Consider the following 19,519-nt stretch of genomic DNA (forward strand, 5'->3'; position numbering starts at 1 on the left):
TAGCTATCTGGGTTATCACCTCCTGGTTAATTTATGGTAAAATAAATGTTTTAGATCAAGATCGTTTAATGCCATGGTTCTCATGGGGTCTGTGAAGCATAGCTGGGAGATCTGGGAGTTTCAGATTTTGTTACAGTGGTTGAAACCATGACTCACCATTATCAAAGTCTGTCCTGAAGATTTTCTGCGTCAGAAAACGTACATTTAACTGAACTGAATCATGATCTGGCCCGAATCAAATCGTACTGGTGCTGAACCAAATATCTCAAATCAGCAGGAGGGAACTGAAGTATGGTTTTTTGTATCATACTGTATACTAGGTATTGAGATGTGCATCATATTGTCCAAAAGTGAGAGATTCAAACCCCCACAAACAATATGTTCTGGCAAAATCACTTAAAACAGTTCAGAAAATTACTGTCCTTGAGAAAGCACTAGCACCACAAACATGCTCTCTCTCACACACACACACACCCACCCACACACACCCCCACCCCCACCCTTAGAGCAGCTGTAAGTGCGTGTCTTTCAACAGTGTCTTTCAAGGCCGTCACACAGATGCAAAACACAAATAACGAAGCAGAGAAGCTGATTTCTTTTCCCCAACTTTTTATATATTTCTTTTTAGTTTCTTTTTGTTTTTTTTTCCTCTAATGCTGTGATACTTCTACATAAATCAAGATTTGTTGAGGCCTTCCAATACAAGTACTTGACAAAAAAAAAAAAAAAAAAAAAAAAAAAGATCTTTTATCAGCTATTAAGAAATAAAAATCCTAATAGACATTAATTTTCTGTACATTCTGTAAGATATGTTTGGAATCCATAACAGAAGTCAGAAATGAAGCCCTCCTGAGACGGAGCATCTCTCCATTCAACTCCTTAATAACGCAAAATGCAAAAAAGCCCTAAATACGGTCACACACACCACGCCACAGTTCCCCTTTACATCAGACAAGGAGGGGAGGGAAATAAAATAACAGAAAAATAAACAACAACAAAAGCCTTTGGATTCTGCGGACCCATTTTGTAGAGAACAGGTACAACACAACTGGCAAACATGGAGAAAAAGAAAAGGAAAAAAACCCACAATTTTTTTTTTTCTTTTCCCAGTGCTTGATTTCTGATTTTAGCCAACAACCTTTTAGTGCTTGTGGGTTTGCAGCACTTCCCACAATGCACTGCTCTGTGGCTCCTATAATACAATTCATCTCTTTTTTGGATGAGACAGTTCCTTTGGAAACAGGTTTGAGGTTTCATCTGTGCAAATGTCTCAGCCATTTAGCAGACTGATTCTATCCATCAGAGTTGACACTAGATACTTGACTGACCTTTAAGTGAGTAATAAAAGCTTGATCGCCTTATAAACTTTATTTGGAGTAATTCTAACAGCTGAGTGATGTTGAAACTTCCTTCATTGTCTCCTCTGGCTCTGGTGGTCATCATCATTACTCATATGCCTTACAAAATGCACAAACCAGTCACGGACAGACATCCTAAAGCTTAAACCTATTAATGAGTCTCAAAGTGAGAGACAACAATGAAAGTGTCAGTTTAAAAAAAAAAAAAAAAAAAAAAAAAAGAAACACAGAACGTCATTCAGCTGATCATAGCTTCAGTGAGGGAATTGGTCCCTGATGTCCAAGTTAACAAGCATGAGTGCAAAGTGAACAGAGGGAAAAACAAAACGAAACAAAAAAAAAATGGGAAAAAATAGCCCACCTTATGAATCCTAAAGTGTCACTGGAGTGTCACTGAAACTGGCTTTGCATTAATAATAATAATAATAATAATAATAATAATAATAACAACAGTACAGCAGATACAACAGTATACTATTTAGATTGAAAAAAAAAAGGAAGAAGGAAAAATAATGAAAAGAGGCAGGAAGAACATGGCATTATGGGAAATTTGATGAAAGTAAGGCATGCATGCTAAATTTATTTATTTAATTTTTTAACTTGCTGATCCCTCCCCTTTTTGTTCTAAATCCTAAACCAGAAGTCTGTTCCCCAAAACGGTCATATAATAATTCATTACTAACTCAGTAATCTGATCTAACTAAACAGCTCTGCATTGTGCAGTAGACATATGATGATTTATGTGATGAAATATGATCTCTTATTTAGAAAAATATTACCTTTAATTACACACTCTTGAAAAGGAAAAAAAAAAAAGGGTATTAAACTTTACCTTGCTGCCTTATCTTTCACATCTTTAATAATATGTATGTTTGGACTGTAATTATTTTTTTGGGGAAAGATTTAAAGCTAGACTACATGCACCTTTCGAGGTACAAGCCACACACTGAAAGTATATATTAAAAAAAAAAAAAAAATGTACGCTTGACATTTCCACCACAGGGCCAAGAAAAGGTGCAGATTAGTACCCTTTTTTCAAAAAGTGTACCTGTTCGGGTTAGGTAGTTACTGCAATCATGGCATCACTCACTGTCATCATGTGATTTGTGTTTTTCTGAATTTCCTTTTTTTTTTTTTTTTTTGGAGAAGGACACATTTGACACTCCAAATTTGTCCAAAATAAGGAATCACTGCTGCATCCTATCATCATATCCTGTCTAACCAACATCAGCAAACATCTACTGAGCAGGCATGAGTGGTGTGTGATGGGAGAAACACACACACGTACACACACATATTCTCACTCAATTCTCCAAGTTTCTGTGATTGCGTTGCTTCGCTTTGTCCACCGATTTCCAAACTGGACTGTCAGATTTAAAGAAAAATAATCCCCCCCCAAAAAAAATCAAATCCAAAACATTCAAGTGTAGGAACACTTTAAAATGTACACACCTACATATCAGCGTGTGAACATTTAAGTCAGCCATGCGCTCCATCATTGGCTTTTTTTTTTTTTTTTTTTTTTTTTTTTTTTAAATACAGAAGCATTTCACTAATGAACGCTTTTTTTTTTTTTTTTTTTTGAAAATGTGTGTCCCTAATCCAAGACTTCATGTTTATCTTGGGAACTCACAAATATCTGCACTATATTTGAGTGCTGACTTGCCAAGCATGCGCAATATTTTTCTAAAATAAAAAGTCTTGGCTGATTTCCAAATAAAAAAAAAAAAAAAAAAAAAAAAAAAAAAAAAAAAAAAAAAAAAAAAAAAATCAAATCAATTATGAAGTAAAAATTACAAAATGGATTTTAACTGTGATGACACCAATCCAAGGCTATTTATATATTTATACATACTGTGTTTTATACTCTTTGAATACTCATTGTAATTGTTATTTATTTATCTTGATTTTTCCCAACATTATATACTTAATTTTTTATCATATATCAATAAATAAATAAAAAAAAACATGATTTTTTTTCAACGGTGTTGTGCCGTTTTCTCCGAGAGAAATTTCATGGAGGGAGAGAGGATGAAGGAGAGAAAGAGAGAGGAGGATGTATTTTTTTGACCTGGAGTGGGAATACGCCTGTGTGTTGGTGCCGTTCTCTCACAAAACGGTCCAGAAGTGAATTGAAGATGAGCAGGAGAAGGGGGGTTGGGGTTGGGGGTTGGGGGGTGACATGGATAGAGCGAGAGGGAAACTACGCCTGTGCGTTGGTGCCGTTCTTGTCGGCGTTGATGGAGTTGGCCGTCGAGTCCTTTCGCGGAGGCATTCTTTCGTTTATCCGGTCCAAACCGCGAGCCTCCTCGAAACTCTGGATCTTGTGCTGAGGGTTGAAGCCTTGAATAGCTGGAAGAGACAGAGGGAACGAGAACAAGAGGTCAGAACAAGTCCTAAAAAACTGCCACAGTGTGAAGCTATTCTCATTTCTCCTCATTTCTGTGCATGTAAATACAGCCAGAGCTTTAAGATTAAAGAGTATAGAGATACATCACTTACTTGATTAGTGGTGGCCGGGTTAGCGTGTTCGACATTAATAAGAAAGAAAAGGCAACTTATTATAAGCCACTTGACTCACAACACAGAGAGATGACACACACTCGAGTCCAGAAGTCTGACTGCATTAACAACAAGTGTTTTCATTTCAACCGTTATCAACAGCTAATCGTTTTCAGGCTGTTTGGTCATTTTTAAGTTATGGGTACTCTACACCCGCTTGAGGTATGAACACAGGCTGGCCTCAGTCCTGAAACACTGCACTATGCAGTAAATATGCTGGGGTTTAATGTGTCTTTAATACTTATTTGGAAACCTTTCACATATATTTTTAGTACACATATTTGTGAAATACTCTCCTGTTACTCCCTGAATTCTTCTTTGGATATTTAAGAAGTATACACTCACCGAGCACTTTATTAGACCTGTTCATGTGCATAAAATCACGCAGATACAGGTCAAGAGTTTACACTCACATCAGACATCAAAATGGGGGTGGGGGGGGTGGGGGGTGATCTCAGTGACCGTGGCATGGTTGTTAGTGACTGTGGCATGGTTTGGGTTTTCAGAAACTGCTGATTTTTATGCAAGGGGGGGGATCCTTGCTGATGAGAGACCTTGTTGATGAGAGAGAGACTGGAGGAGAATAGTTGGACTGGTTTGACCTGACAAGAAGGCTACAGAAACTTAAATAACCCCTCTTTACAACCGTGATGAGCAGAAAAGCAGCAAGACGTTAAACATTTAGGCGGATGAGCTACAAAAGCAGAAGTCCACATCGGGTTCCACTCATCAGCCAAAAACAGGAATCTGAGGCTACAGTGGGCACGAGATCACGAAACTGGACAGCTGAAGTCACTTGATCTGATGAATCTTGATTTCTGCTATGACGTGTCATCAGCAGCATGATCCTGCCTTGTGTCCACAGTTCAGGCTGGCGGTGGTTGTGGTTGTGTGACTAGGGGGAATGTTTTCTTGGCACAAATTGTGCTCCTCATCATTGATTGAGCATCATTTCAGAGCACTGTTGCTGGCCACAATCTACCCATCTAGTAACAGCTACTTCCAGCATGATAATGAGTCATGTGACAAAGCACAAGTCATCTCAAACCTCTTCAGTGTACTTTAATAACCTCTGCGGGTCACCAAGCACCTTTGGGATGTCGAAGAATGGGAGATATGCAATCATGTCAACATGGACCAGGGTCTCCTCAAACGACTGTTTCTAACATTTTGTGGAATCCATGCCACGAAGAATTGAAACTGTACTGAGAACAAAAGAAGTCCTACCCAGTATTAGTATGGTGTTCCTAATAAAGTGGCTGGTGAGTGTATATTAGAAACAGTAAAACAATCTCAAAAGGACCTCTTTTTTTCCCCCTTATTTTTGTTTTGTGTTTTTATGCTTCCAATTTGAATTTTCATTGGTCATTGTGTGCGTTCTCTATCCACCGAGTGTTGAGAACGAGGAGTGAAGAGAGGGAGGGGGAGAGAGAGAGAGAGAATGACGACATGGTGGTTAAAGTGTATAAAAACGAGTTTGCCAGTGACTCAGTCATGGCTCTCTCCGAATCAAGATTCAGCAGCTGGTTTACAGTCGTTAACCATAAAAAAGGTTTTCGTCATGGCAATAAAGCAGGCTGAACCAGACTGAGAACAGTACGGACGGTGATGAATAAGAATACGCCATGACAATTAACACTGTGTGTTAGGGATAAAAGATGCAAACATACTGAAAACAAACATTTAGACAGAATCCTCAGTTTCATACGAGGATTTCGAGACTCTGGATCAATCCTGGAATGAACTCATGTGGACTTCAGTAGTAAGTTTAGCTGAGCAGAACGTTGGATTGGAGGTTGATAACTGAAGAAATAAAAACACACTCGGTGTTGCACTCGGACTTCAGGACCTGCCTCTAATCAGTTACACCACAACATGAGCAAATCTGTTTTACCACACAGACAAAAACATCTCTACAGCACAGGGGCTGACGTTAGCAGGATGTTGAACACACACTCCATATCAAAGCGTTTTACACACAGATAAAACACAGCGAGACGCTCACACACTGACTGTTTACATGAGCCACTGGTCATAAAGCTTGAGTACACCAGCGCCAACATGGATTTATTCTCCCAATAACACCACCACAGTGACACACACACACACACACACACACACACACACACACAAGCTGAGGTGGGGGTGGGGGACAGACAGAGAGAGACATAGAAAGTAAGATAGAAAGAAAGTGTGCTGCAGAGGGAGAGAGAGAGAAACTAAAAAGGAGACACACATAGAAAGTGAGACAATAAGTGTGACAGAGAAAGACCGAGAGAGAGACAGTCATAGACAGTGAAGCAGAAAGAAAGTGTGAAACAGAGGGAGAGATACAGTGTGAGAGGGAGACAAAGGCAGACACTGAATGCGAGACAAAAAGAACATGAAACTGAGGGAGGGGGGAGAGAGAGAAAGAGAGAAAGCGTGAAACAGAGGAAGAGGGGGAGAGAGATAAAGCGAGAGAGACATTAAAAAGCAAGACAAAGTAACTACGAGACACAGTGGGAGAGTGAGACAGATAGAGTCATAGAGACAGTGATAGAGATGATTATGAAAGAGACAGGCAGTATGAGAAAGAAAAAAAAAAATAGGGGGGGGGGGGGGGCAGACAGACAAAAGATACAGAGAAGGAGAGTGAGACAGAGTTAAAAGTCACAAGTGAGAGAGAGACAAGAAAGAGTGAGACAGACAGTTAAGAGTCATAGAAACAGACAGAGAGAGAGAGAGAGAGAGAGAGAGAGAGATAAAGAAAGAGATAAAGATAAAGACTGTCATGAAAAAATGAGACAGAGTGAGAGGGACAAAGATGGAGAGAGAGAGACAGACAGACAGAGGGAGAGACAAAAAGCGAGACAAAGAAACTGCAAAACAGAGGAAGACAGAGAGAGTTAATTGTCAGAGACAGAGAAACAAGAAGGAGTGAGACAGAGAGAAAGAGAGAAAGAGAGACAAAGACAGTCATGAAAACAATGAGACAGCCAGCGCACAAAGGACAAAAAGATAGAGATAGTGAGAGAGAGAGATAGCGAGACAGAGAGAGAGAGAGAGAGAGAGAGAAAGAGATATTAAAAGTGAGAGATACGAGTGGGAATGAGACACGAATGATAAATGGAGGCTGATTAAGTGGATATAAAACAAATAACTTTAACAATAATAAAATAAACAGTGATGGAGCGGCCGACAGGAAATAAAATACAGATAAAATTTCTTGAGCCGACGTTCGGGAACAGTTTCACTATTTTTCTAAGCGCTGACTTTTATCTTTTGTGTTGGCAGGAAGTGGAGGCGATTAAAAACAGACTTCCCTTGCTCTCACTGTGGTCGACTAGCCCTCAGCTCCTGCATGTGTGTGTGTGTGTGTGTGTGCGTGTGTGAACCCAGTCTCACTTCCACCTTGCATTAACACACGATGCAGCATCATTAAATGATTTTGGAGTGAAGAATTCACCGCGCTCATTTATGTCCGCCTCCTACAAAGCGAGCTGCTTTCATCCAACTCCAGCTGTGCTGACAGCTGGCTGACTTCACACACTTTGCCTGGCTAACTAATTAGCATATTGCCCGAGGGAAATAAGAGATGAGTCTGTGGAGCTTATGCAAGCCTTTACGCAAAATTAGCCCTGCCCATTTTACACAGACAGGACAAACTGTGCTGAAGTACATGCACACAGTGACATCAGCCATCATTAAACCATTAACCTCGTTTAGACATCAATCGCACTTTTACAGCTCCTGACACTTTAATGATCTGTGTGCTACCCATAATGCACTGAAAGGGTACATCATACGGGGTTAATACTGAGAAACGGCTGTGGGTTATGTTTTTATGTGCTTGGAAAGCTGCAATCAGTGCTGACTTCATCTGTTTTTACCAGCGATGCATCAAAGCCATTTTTCAGCCCAAGTATGAGGTTTTGGTATTCAACACTGATAATGATACTGAAATGACTAACCTCCCTTACTGTTAATCAATCAGAGATGTCAAAGAACATTTTATTTAGCTCTTTTCGTGCTTCCCTGGTTTACATAGTGCATGTACCTGTTCGTGATCTTAAGCCTAGTATACACTATACGGTTTTAGCCAGTTTCCCAGTTGGCGACTAATTTGGGTGCTTCCAAAATGATTGTGAACCCCTCTATGAGTACTAGCAAGAACCACTCTCAGAGACAGCCAATGAGCACACGGGAGGAAATCAAATTCACCTGCTGCCATGCGCAGCAGATCCCTGAATCCACTGTCATCCATCTATCTGTGTGGGAGGGCGAGGGTAAAATGTATGCACAATAATATTATTTCTATAGAAATGTTTAGTCGGGTCATACGTGGTTGTTAGGAACAGCAAAGTAAAAACAAACTATTCCTGGTGTACAAAAATAGCTACATTTCTGCACTATACCTCCAGTTCTCTTTGCAGAACAGACAATCCACACTGCCCATATTTCCTCAACATTTTTTTCCTATTTCTTGTTTCCACAAAGTCACAGGATGGACAATTCTCGCATTTATTTTCGTAAGCTATAAGGATTTGGGGATCAGTTGTGCTCATATACAATTAAAGCCTGTGTATTGGGCATGCCTCGTCTGCAAGCAATCATATATTGTGCACACCACTACATCCACCAAACAACTGATCGGAAGTGATAAAAGTGAGTCAGTGACTCTGACATTTTCAAAGTCACGTAGCCTTATGCTCCTAGGTTAGCAAGTTGGTTTTAAACAAAGTGCATTTTTTTTTTAACTTCAGAAAAAGCATTTCTGTACAGCTCTAAGTAAAGAAACTTTTATTGTATTTATTGTGTCCAATAGCAGCTGATCATCAAGAACAACCTACTGGGTAAGTGCTGTTCTTGTCACTCACCTAGCTTGGTCTGTAGACATTTTGTCTCACTTAGCCAGTGTTTGCCAAGTATGCGTTATGGCCAAAAGTATGTGGACACCTGACCATCACACACACATGTGGTTCTTTCCCAAACTGTTGCCATGAAGTTGTAAAGGATGTCTATGTGTGCCTTAGCTTTACAATTTCACTGGAACTAAGAGGCCCAAACAAACCCTAAAAAGATGTATCTAACACTTAAAAAGATGTATCTAAAAAAATAAAAATGATAAAATGAAGCACAAGCATGAGAAACCCTAGTGCATTTACATGTGTGTGTGTGTGTGTGTGTGTGTGTGTGTGTGTGTGTGTGTGTGTGAGCAATGACTAAGCTAATTTTAAACACCGCCGCTCTTTTTAAAAAGTCATGAAATAAGGCTGTAAGGAATTAAAAAAACAAACAGGACAGGAAATAGACTAAAGGCAAACTAATGTCACACAGAGGAGACACACTTCAGCAGTACAGGGAGGGGTGCGACTGACACACACACAACACACATAACACACACACACAGAGACGTGTTGCGTACCTCGGGCCTCGGCTGCTTCTACGGTGGCTGTGTAAGCGTGAGTAGCAGTGACATGCCCAAAACGAACGGAGAGAGAGTGAGTCACGTTATCAATGCAAAACAAAATCAGACAAATCAGACGAGCACCAGAAAAAATAATAATTAAAAAAATAAAATTAAAAAACAAAATCCCTCATTCATTCCCGCTCAGAAAAACTCACAGCACCATCAGCTTTTGTTTGTTTTTGATGAAATGACACCTTTATCAAATAACCAAGCGTGAGAATTTATATTACTGTATCATCATTTTTAATATAAAAATAGTTACTAAAAAAACAGTACCCTCTTACATTTTTTTCCCCGTATACCACAGCGATGTTGAATTCTCTATTCTGATTGGTCAGAAGGTGTTGATTGATTTTCTATTCTGATTGGTCAGAAGGTGTTGATTGTGATTAACAGGCGCTCTGACAATAGTTCCAGGTTTATATTAATGCACTTGCTCTACGTTATCGTTACTATATTACAGTGAATGTAAACATATTAAAAACATGTTATGTAACAAAATAAGATGCTGAAATGGTGATTTTGTGCAGGAGATGTTTATTTTACATTTATGGAAGGAGTCTCCAGTGTCAGTGCTTTGTAACAGTCAGTAGGTTTTCTGCCTTTTTGTCTTATTTCTTCATAGGAAAGTGAGGGAACGACTGTTTATAGCTGCTGTAATGTAAGTGATAACAAGAACTAGTCTGTTTTGTGGCTATTACACAACATTAAATGTAACTATACTCAGACAAAATATGTAGATTTTTTTAATAAATAAAAATTATCATTGTTGGCAAATTGTTGTGGAATAAGAGGGAAAAACTTCAGGATATCCTGTTCTCATAACAACATGCCGTTATATGTTTTATTTTTTAAATATCAAATATCCTATTTTTAAATACCAACCTCAATGTGTAGATGTGTAGAGTCGGTGTTTAAAAAAAAAAAAATTAATTAAAAAAAAAATAAATAAATAAAAAAGGACTGACAGGGAGTGGCATGTTTTTGTTTTTTTTTTAAATATATTTTTCATTATTGTTGAAAAATGCTTACAGTAATCAAAAACAATATACTAGGAAAAAATGGCTACTAACTAAATAAATACATTCGGGTCAATGCTAAGAGATGGAGGCATGTGTTCATTTCATCAAAAACAAACCTGATCACATTAGTTGGAGCGGTAAACCATTACAAGCATTCATACAGGAATTATCAGATGTGAATAAGGAATTAATAAGAAAGTGGCTGGATTTGAGGATTAGCATGCGAGTAGGAGTTGCGCTACGTTAGTGTGAAGCGAGTATAAAAGTGCACCATCAAGAACTGATCCAAATCATTTATCAACCACTAATCCCACTACCTTTATCCAGCACTACATCCACTTCATCTGGCTGACCCTTTTATCTAAAGCAACTCACGAGTCTGATTTATTACGTTAATCCAGTTTATTTAAGCTATATTTCTTCTGAAATAGGCCGAGATTCTGACAGATTGCAGGTTCCTATCAATCCTGGCTGAGTTAATTACTGGATTATGTAATATTTTGGATCAGTGGAATAAAATGTGTCAGTGTTTGGTAAGTGGTGAAATAAAGCCCAGCTCTTGGTGGTGCACTGTTTCTGCTGGAATTGAGCACTAACGCGCTCGCACTAAACTGGGTCACACTGTATCAGAGCCACAAAGCCACACGAGTGTGTCAGTGTCTCTGCAGGATGGAGAGTGTGTGTGAATGATAGAGTCACCTTACTGTGATTCTTCGCATCACTATAATACATGGGTGTGGGTGTGTTTGGGATTTTTAAAAGGCAAGATGATCTTCAAAGGTTTTTAAGCGGCAAGAGGGGGAAAAATAGAGGGGAAAAAAGAGAGAACTAGAGAAACGGAGAGACGATAAGTAAATGGAAAAGGGAAAGCAGAAGAGTTTGGGATGTGCGAGAGTGACGGAAGAAAGATGAGAGAAAAGAAGAGACTGCGATTAAGGTTAATATATACAGAGAGAAAGCCAGAGGCATGATGTGTGTTTATATGCACACTCATAATCCAATCATCATCATCATCATCATCATCATCACGAGGTTGTTTTTCTTCCTAAAGGATATCACGTACACGGCACAGGACTATATCCTAAATTGAAAAATTGATTTAAAGCCAAGACATCCTTGTCCATCAGGTTTCTAAGTCAAACTGTGAAATGTTTAGTGCTTTTACGCACAGCGATGTTTAACGCACTGACGACCTCTGTCTCTCTTAAAACTTTCCGCTGTCATTATGATTCTTGTCATGAACTGCGTCTCGAATAAAAAACTCTGACGTAACATTCAAGAGTATTTGCTAATCTAGAAAATCCAGAACACTGGTATGCAACACAAGAGATTTCATCAGGTTTGAAGGCGACATGAGAGGCTTTTAAAATTCAAACACTAACCAGTTTTCCTAATACAGTTAGTGTTCATACCTAATAACGGTCTACAATAGCAGCCTACGGAAGAATGTGATCTGAGACTCGATGCTAGCATACGGAGACAAGTCAGTGAGCAAGGAAAAGAGTCCATTATACTGCTGAACTGCACTAGCGCTTCAGGAGAGTGATAAAGACTAAAATAACTCTATTCACTTACACATAGCTTGTCTACATGCGACTCCTAATAACATTTCAAAATATTCACACTCAAAATTAAAAATAATAATTAAAAATATTTCTAATTATTACGTCGAAAAATAAAAGAAAGAAACAGAAGAGGAGATGGTGAGTTTCTCTGTCGCGACCCCATGGGACATTGAGACCTCTAGTTTGGGACCCTCTGTCTTGCAAACACACTCTTAAAATAGTGAGGAGAGAGAAAATGGGAGGAGGAGGTAGAGAAAGTGAGAATGAGAGAGAGAGATTAAATGGGCAGGAGCCTGAAAAAGAAAGCGAAAATGTTTGTGCATGTTTGTGTGTGTGTGCGTGCGTGTGTGTGATTGTGAGTGTGTGTGAGAGAGAGAGAGAGAGAGAGAGAGAAAGACATCAAGATCCTATGCAGAAATGCAATGCGGGAGCAGGGGGATGGGAAATTGCGCGGGGGCGTGTGTGTGTGTGTGTGTGTGTGTGTGTGTGTGTGTGTGTGTGTGTGGCTCTTACCGCTCTGCAGCGTCTGCCTGCCTCCAGAAAGCACCCCGAGTGGCAGCGTCCCAGTGGGGGTCAAACCCTTCAGCTGTAACACACTCTCATTCTCCTCCCTGATCCCCACACACACACACACACACACACACACACACACACACACACACACAGATATCAGCACTAAAATAAAACTGACAAGAGGAGATTGTATTAACACAGTAAGTTTTAAACAACCACGTTTCATTGTAAGCGCGAGACAAAGTGTGTGTTGTGTGTGACAGGATTCCTAAAATGTGTGTGTTGTATGTGACAGGATTCCTTTAGTGTGTGTGTGCGACAGGATTCTAAAGAGTGCGTGTTCACCTAAGTATAGAGAAAACTCGGGCCATTTTGCCAATGGCACGAATCTTATTCCTGATCACCTCCTTACGGACAGCCGGAGCACCACCTGACAAACACAAACACAAACACACACACAAACACACACACAAACACACACACAAACACACACACAAACACACACACAAACACACACACAAACACACACACAAACACACACACAAACACACACACACACACACACACACACACACAGCCAAGAAAGTGTTAATTTCACACTGTAATTTGTAACTGGTGATACAGCAAACAATCTACATTACAATACTGTACAAAATACTGGATATTAACAGAACATTTCATATTATACACACAAAGACAAAAAAAAAAGATTAAAAGAACTTTGACAACAAACTAATAACTAGAGTCAAAGTTCATCATTATGTTTGTTATTTCGAAGTGTGTCACAACAATAGCATTAATAGCTGTGCAGAAGACAATAGTGTGCAAAACTGAAAAGCAATCACAATGGTGAAAAATGGTGAAATAAAACAATTGAAATGAATTCATTTGAATTCTCGAATCTGATTGGTCAGAAGGTGTGTTATTTCTGTATAACAGCATGACAGTAGTCCTGGCTGTAACATGAACTATAGTAACAGCTCACACACAGGGACTAATAACAAACAGATTTTAAAAAATGTGTTGTTTAAACCAAGTAAAACGTATAAATCGTTGATGTGGTGAGGCATTTATTTGACATTTATGGAAGGAGACTCAGTTGTAAGTGCTTTGTAAAAGTCCAAAGTAATAATATTTTTCTACACCAGCACATCCTGAAGTGTATTATCCCTCTGACAACACAGCAGTTTGTCAACGATTACAATGTTTTACTCATTAAACAACAACCCCTGCACCCTGAAGACTTTCCTGTCTCAAAAAAACAAAAAACAAAAAAACAACACATTGGTTGTTTCCATGCTTGCAATTTTTCCAGACTCGGGGCTATTTCAGCAAACGAATGTCAGGGGTTCACGATAACTGAATAACAAAGTGGAGTGCATCAGGTGTAGAAGCTATCCACGTTCAGGGACGCATGCTGAGTAATATGACTTGTTGAAACTGTCGCACTGTCGTCATGGAAGGAATTCTTCTACGTGATCGTGAACTTGTGATTACGAGCCCTGCCCCCAAAAGGATGTTACAATGAGAACACACTTGGAGAAAAGAGCTATCCGCCCCCTTCCACATACACGAGCTCACACATCTCTATGATTGCCTAGTGTCACCGTGATCGATGGGGCGTGGAGAGAGTATTGTATCCGTCCTAACCGGACAGCACGGCCAATTTTGCTCTCTTGACTTCCAACCACGATGGCTGTAGGATCACTTTGATTTGAACTCATGATCTCTGGAAAACAGAGCGAGCGCTTTCCTTGAGAATAAGCTGTTACCATAGAAACGATAAACATATTACTATCAGTGCAATAACATAAACCTGTTATTTGAATTACAGCCAGAAATACTGTCAGAGAATATTAATCAAACTACAACTGCTGCTATAAACTATTATTCAAAACCTTCTGAGGAATCAGATTTGAGAATTCACCAGCGCTGTGGTACTTAGTTGATCCTTACTGCTGACGACATTATGCTTCAATTATTGTGTCTGGACCGCACGGGACCGCCGTCGCTTAATGACCAACACCTGATATTGAAATTAGTCCATTCCTCTAGGAGTTGTGCATCATCGTCCCTGCTGCTTTCAGTCATATTAGAACATTGTACTTTGAGCTGATATTCATGAAGAATAATGGAGTCATTTGAGAATCATCAATTGCTGCATTTTCTTCACTCCGTCGTTCATAATGAGGCAGTTAAGCAGCGACCAAATGAGCCGTCAGAGCTCTCTCCCTCTCCCTGAAGGGATCGATAACCCCCATTTCTAAACCTTACGGAGGAAATGTGTCAGGCCAGGATATAATTACGCACCACTGAAAAAGAAGGGCAAATCAAATCAAACGTATCAGGCGCAGTAAGTGGGCCACCAAACTCCTACATGAGAGTTTCATTCACTTCAGGGATTGTAGAACTGTACTTCAGGAGCGCTGAATTAAGGACAGAATGCATTTAAGTAAAATGATCACACAAATGTTGTGTAATTCATGTCTTCCTTTCAAAGATGGTTTAATAAGCTGATTTCCTACCAGAAATTGCAACAATGGCAGTAGCGAGGAATCAACTGCTGGACAAAATGTTGTTTAAAGTGGACTTGTTAAGAGGGTCACTACGAGTGCTTTCACACATGCAGTGTTTAGTCTGTGTGAACGGGACCCTGGTGTGTTTTCCCCCTTGGTGCGGTTCTTTAGGCAGATGAGAACACAGCACTCACGCTCGGGTGCGGACCAAAACAACCGGTCTGCAGTGTCTGAGAGAGGTTTGGTCCGCTTCCAAACAAACTCTAGTGCAGTTGGACTGTAGTGAGAAAGTGATTTGACTGAACTTTTGTATTTTGGGTTGCAGGGAGCATTTTATTTGCAGATGCGTGCTGTTAAACTGAGGTGCAAACATGCAAAGGACAGAGCTGTAGCACTGCAGAAATGTAAAGTGCTCTGGATATTTGGACAGACAAAAATAGAAAAGAAACGCTAGATGTGATGAACAAAATGTCAGTCCTGTGTTCTCCATCTTCAGTGTTTTCCCCCCCTTACTCAGTTGCTGCATTTCCGACTAGAGAGTTTTCAATGATGTTCTTTGTGTTTTGATTTGTTTAATTACGTGCAGTGTGAAACTAAATAGCAAACAAACTAAAGGTATCAATTTACATCCTGATTTAGACTCCGATTTGGCTCTGTAAATGGACTAATAAGTGCAAATGTGCTCTAACACCTCTACTAGCTCAGTATCATTTGCACTTTTTGTCAATTTTGACTGAAAATGAGTGAGTGTTTTTTACTAACTCTACTGTTCCTGGTATCTATCTATCCATCCATCCACCCACCCACCCATTTTTTTTTTGGATATGGACATCACAGCAAGCTGCAAGTTCCTCTAATCAGGTGATCCAAGCTAATGATCGTACCTGTACTACACAGTCTACACAACTCATTACTGAGCTACATTTTGCAGATAACTCTGTCACTGCCAGTTCATAACATCGATCTGATGATTGACTGACCAACAGCAGCCTTTTTGGAGACTGCTAATGAAAACCCTGTTCAGATGGGATTAGATTTGCATGCAAAGTTGAGCTAATTCACAGATGATGCAGATGTGAGAATTTCAGCCTGAATTATCTTTTAATTTTTTCACCAAACTGCTCATGATTTTACTCCCATTTGGAAAAACGTGTAATTTTTCAGGCAGATGTGCCCCCTAGGGTTGGGAAAAACTAATAATTCTGGCCACTGCTACTTGCAGTCTCAAAATGATGGATGCTCTAGAAGATTCTCTAAAACTAGAATATGTAGGAAAAAAAAAAAAAAAAAAAAAAGCAAGCTCCCACAAGCTGCTTAAATCGACCGTGGCAGATAAAGCTGGTAAAAAAAAAAAAAAAAAAAAAAAAAAGGCTCACTTTACATTAGCATATGCCACAATATCAGGACTGTAGCGTTCTATAAATAAACTCATGCTTCAAAAACGTGAACACGTGACGCAGACAAGTGGGTTCATGGGAGTTACAGACTTGCTCATTGCTCATATTAATTTACAAGCACCTGGATTTTATTTTGAAGGAAAAGTGCGAATATAAAGTGCAAATTACATACGCCATCCTGAAAAACTAATCCCATCTGTACAGGGCTTAATAAAGGCCCCAAAAAAGAGCTAGTTTGAAATGTCAATATATACAAATAACCTTTAATAATGGATTTGTTTAAAAAAAAAAAAAATATATATATACAAATAACCTTTTTTTTTTTTTTTTTTAAACAAATCCATTGGCTTGATCATTATAGAACATAATTAGAGCTGAGCCCTAATTCAGTTCTTACTGATAATCTCAATCATCATTATTATTATTAATACAGATTCAAAAACATTTAAGACCATCTCAACAACTTTCCACATAAAGCGAGACCTGTAATTGACAACATTAAACCGTAGCCAACGTTAAAAAGCATGTCGGTTCTTCATGCACTCCAAAAAACTAAGCCCTGGAGCACACTTGAGCTGTTCACGTACTTCCTCAACCTGTATTGGACCTTTTTAAACAGATGGAGAGATAGTGAGAGAGGACAGAGAGTTCAGCGTGAGCTTAGACACGCTGCTCTAAATAGCTTTAAATGGGTTACTCTGTTTCTCTCGCTCTCATCCAGACACACATCTGCAAAAGCGATGGAGCTCTGCGGACCTGCTGCTCTCGGTGTTAATCAGGGTGAAGTCACAAAAGTGGAGGAAAATCTGAATAGGACTGTAATTTCCAGACTAGAAGTGGGTTTCTTTGCTGTAAACGAAGTGAGGTTTGTTATCAGTTTTGGTTTAAGAGAAAGTCATGGGATGGTGGTACATGGGGCGACCTAACTAAAAACCTCACAGCTGTAATTAGCATAATCTTAAGAAAATTATTTGATAAGAAGAATCAGTACTAAACACTGTTACATGGTGTAATATCATCTTCGAGATTTTTCCACCAGAACTGCAGTAGAAGGCTAATGAACTGTTTCTGCACATCACTATTCCACTAACTTTACATACTGAAATAGATTTGCCTCCAGCTTTGAATCTCCCCAAAGTACTTTGCCTTTTTGACTCTCTTTCCACTTAAATTTGAAAATGTACAGCACTTTTGTAAACATTAGTTGGTTTTAAATGTGCTTTACATTGAAATAATCCTAAAACATGAGTATTCATTTAAGTTGAGGCTTAAATCACAGATAAATGTTCTAACATGTCCTTGGCAGCCAGCAATATCTATTCCTTACAGAACCCTAAAGTTTATCCGTCTGTCTGCTGAGAAAATGTCACAAAATCAAAATGGTCAGCATTTAACCATTTATTTATTTAAATTCCAATCTGAAAATTGGAATTTAAATAGATAAATAAGAAAGACTCATGCAATAACATGAAAAGACCTGACGTGTGAAAGAGCGTTGAGCTGAATCTGTCAGCAATGTGTAATTATTTCTCATTCATACATGCTCAAGGTTAGCTAACTCCTTTAACCATCACCCATCACCATCGTCATGGCAACATTTACAAGGCTGCAATGCTCACACTCCTACAAGTGAAGGTTTATATGATCAAATTAAAAAAAGAAAAAAAAGAAAAAAACAAAGAGGTTACCTTCACAGGTGTCGTCTCCTTCTGACATGAGCTCATCATCAGAGCAAATGTTCAACACATTCACCAGCATCTCCGTCACTGAAACACACACACGAAAAATGATGTCAGCGTCTCACACTGTTCACCAGCATCACCTTCTCCTCAGCTGTATCTGAATCCAGATGTTTAGATGACATCATTACAAGAGCGCCAGCCAAACACTGTCATGGCGAGACAGGAACTCGCTCTCGGTACATCATTATTTATTTCAAACACTCTTCCTTTCTCATTTATCACACTAGCTCAGGTGGACGGAAACAACTGTACAGAACAACTGTACAGAAAAGGAGAAAGCTTTTCATGAGCCCCTAAAAGAATTTTAAAGAAAATTTGAATTTGGTCAAAAATGAAAGGCATAATGACCCCCTGCATAGGGCCGAGCAATGCAACTCTAATATAGTTATATAAGAGTCTGATATAACGAATATATCGTATATAACACCACAGCTCTGTCGAATCATCAGCTCGGATCGGTCAGAATTAAAGTGTTGATTAATTTTCTACAACAGCAGCTCTGACTGTCGTTCCAGCTATGATTCAAATCACAGGTTTATGGAAATGCACTTCATGTAATATGCTCGTTCCTATAGTAACAACTTCCACAGGGACTACAAGTTGTGTAAATGTTAATTTTTCTATAAGGAGAAACAATTGATTATATATTTTAATAAATGAATTTTTCTGTAAGGAGACGTGTCAGTGTCAGCGCTTTGCAACGATCAATAAGCTTTCCACCGCAGGAAGGTCTTTTCTGGTGTCTTTATAACAAGTGGTGTGGTTTCTTTTTTTTATGTCTTCTTAACTTCAAGAGAGTAAAAAAGATAAGCTGGTGTGGGAAAGATTGTTTACAGCTGCTATAACGTAAGTGAGAACAGGAACTCATTTCTTGGACATTAAATGCAACTACAAATAGATTAAAAAAGTATGAAGTGTTCTTTAATTAAAAAAAATTTAACTGTTGGCAAATCTCTGTAGTATAAGAAAAATAACACTTCATAATGTGCTGTTTTAGTAAAATATTCAACAAAACTAATTAAAATAAAATCGCCATCCCCCCTCCACTACATGCTTGAATCATGCGAATGTATTCATCCATTGTGTCAGGCAATTCCTGGATGCGTTTTCCTGCCCTTTTTTTTTTTTTTTTTTTTTTTGGAAATCAATCAAAAACTGGAGCAGTATGTCCCGTCTCTGGTACATCAAACCTACAAACTACAAAGAAGAGAACAGATCAAATCACGACGGGAATACGTTGACCCTTGTGAAGAAAACTAGTTTATTGGGGTTTTTTGTTTATGTCTTTGAAAATTATGTTTTGCAGAAACTGATATCACAACTGACAACTCAGTTAGCGTACTTAGAGCCATAAATTCATCTAATTATAATTTATTTTCCAAAACAATCATT

The 19,519-nt window shown here is 38.9% G+C and overlaps 1 protein-coding gene across 3 annotated transcripts in view; it reads right to left on the bottom strand.

Annotated features, from left to right (window-relative positions):
* Nucleotides 1-592: 592 nt before the first annotated feature.
* The window catches only part of ppp3ccb (protein phosphatase 3, catalytic subunit, gamma isozyme, b), a 50,760-nt gene continuing 31,833 nt past the window's right edge, over nucleotides 593-19,519 (bottom strand). The window contains exons 10-14 of one of the 3 annotated variants that reach the window (XM_026942685.3): nucleotides 18,074-18,151; nucleotides 12,818-12,902; nucleotides 12,473-12,570; nucleotides 9,328-9,354; nucleotides 593-3,701 (exon numbers count right to left, since the gene is read on the bottom strand). In XM_026942685.3, the coding sequence (XP_026798486.1) occupies nucleotides 3,562-3,701; nucleotides 9,328-9,354; nucleotides 12,473-12,570; nucleotides 12,818-12,902; nucleotides 18,074-18,151 (428 nt within the window). In that variant the 3' untranslated portion in view covers nucleotides 593-3,561. Of the gene's footprint in view, nucleotides 3,711-9,327; nucleotides 9,355-12,472; nucleotides 12,571-12,817; nucleotides 12,903-18,073; nucleotides 18,152-19,519 lie in introns of all 3 variants that reach the window. The other 2 variants (XM_026942684.3, XM_026942686.3) reach the window with 2 other exon arrangements.

Source organism: Pangasianodon hypophthalmus, chromosome 17 (genome assembly GCF_027358585.1).
Source record: "Pangasianodon hypophthalmus isolate fPanHyp1 chromosome 17, fPanHyp1.pri, whole genome shotgun sequence".
Classification (NCBI taxonomy): domain Eukaryota; kingdom Metazoa; phylum Chordata; class Actinopteri; order Siluriformes; family Pangasiidae; genus Pangasianodon; species Pangasianodon hypophthalmus.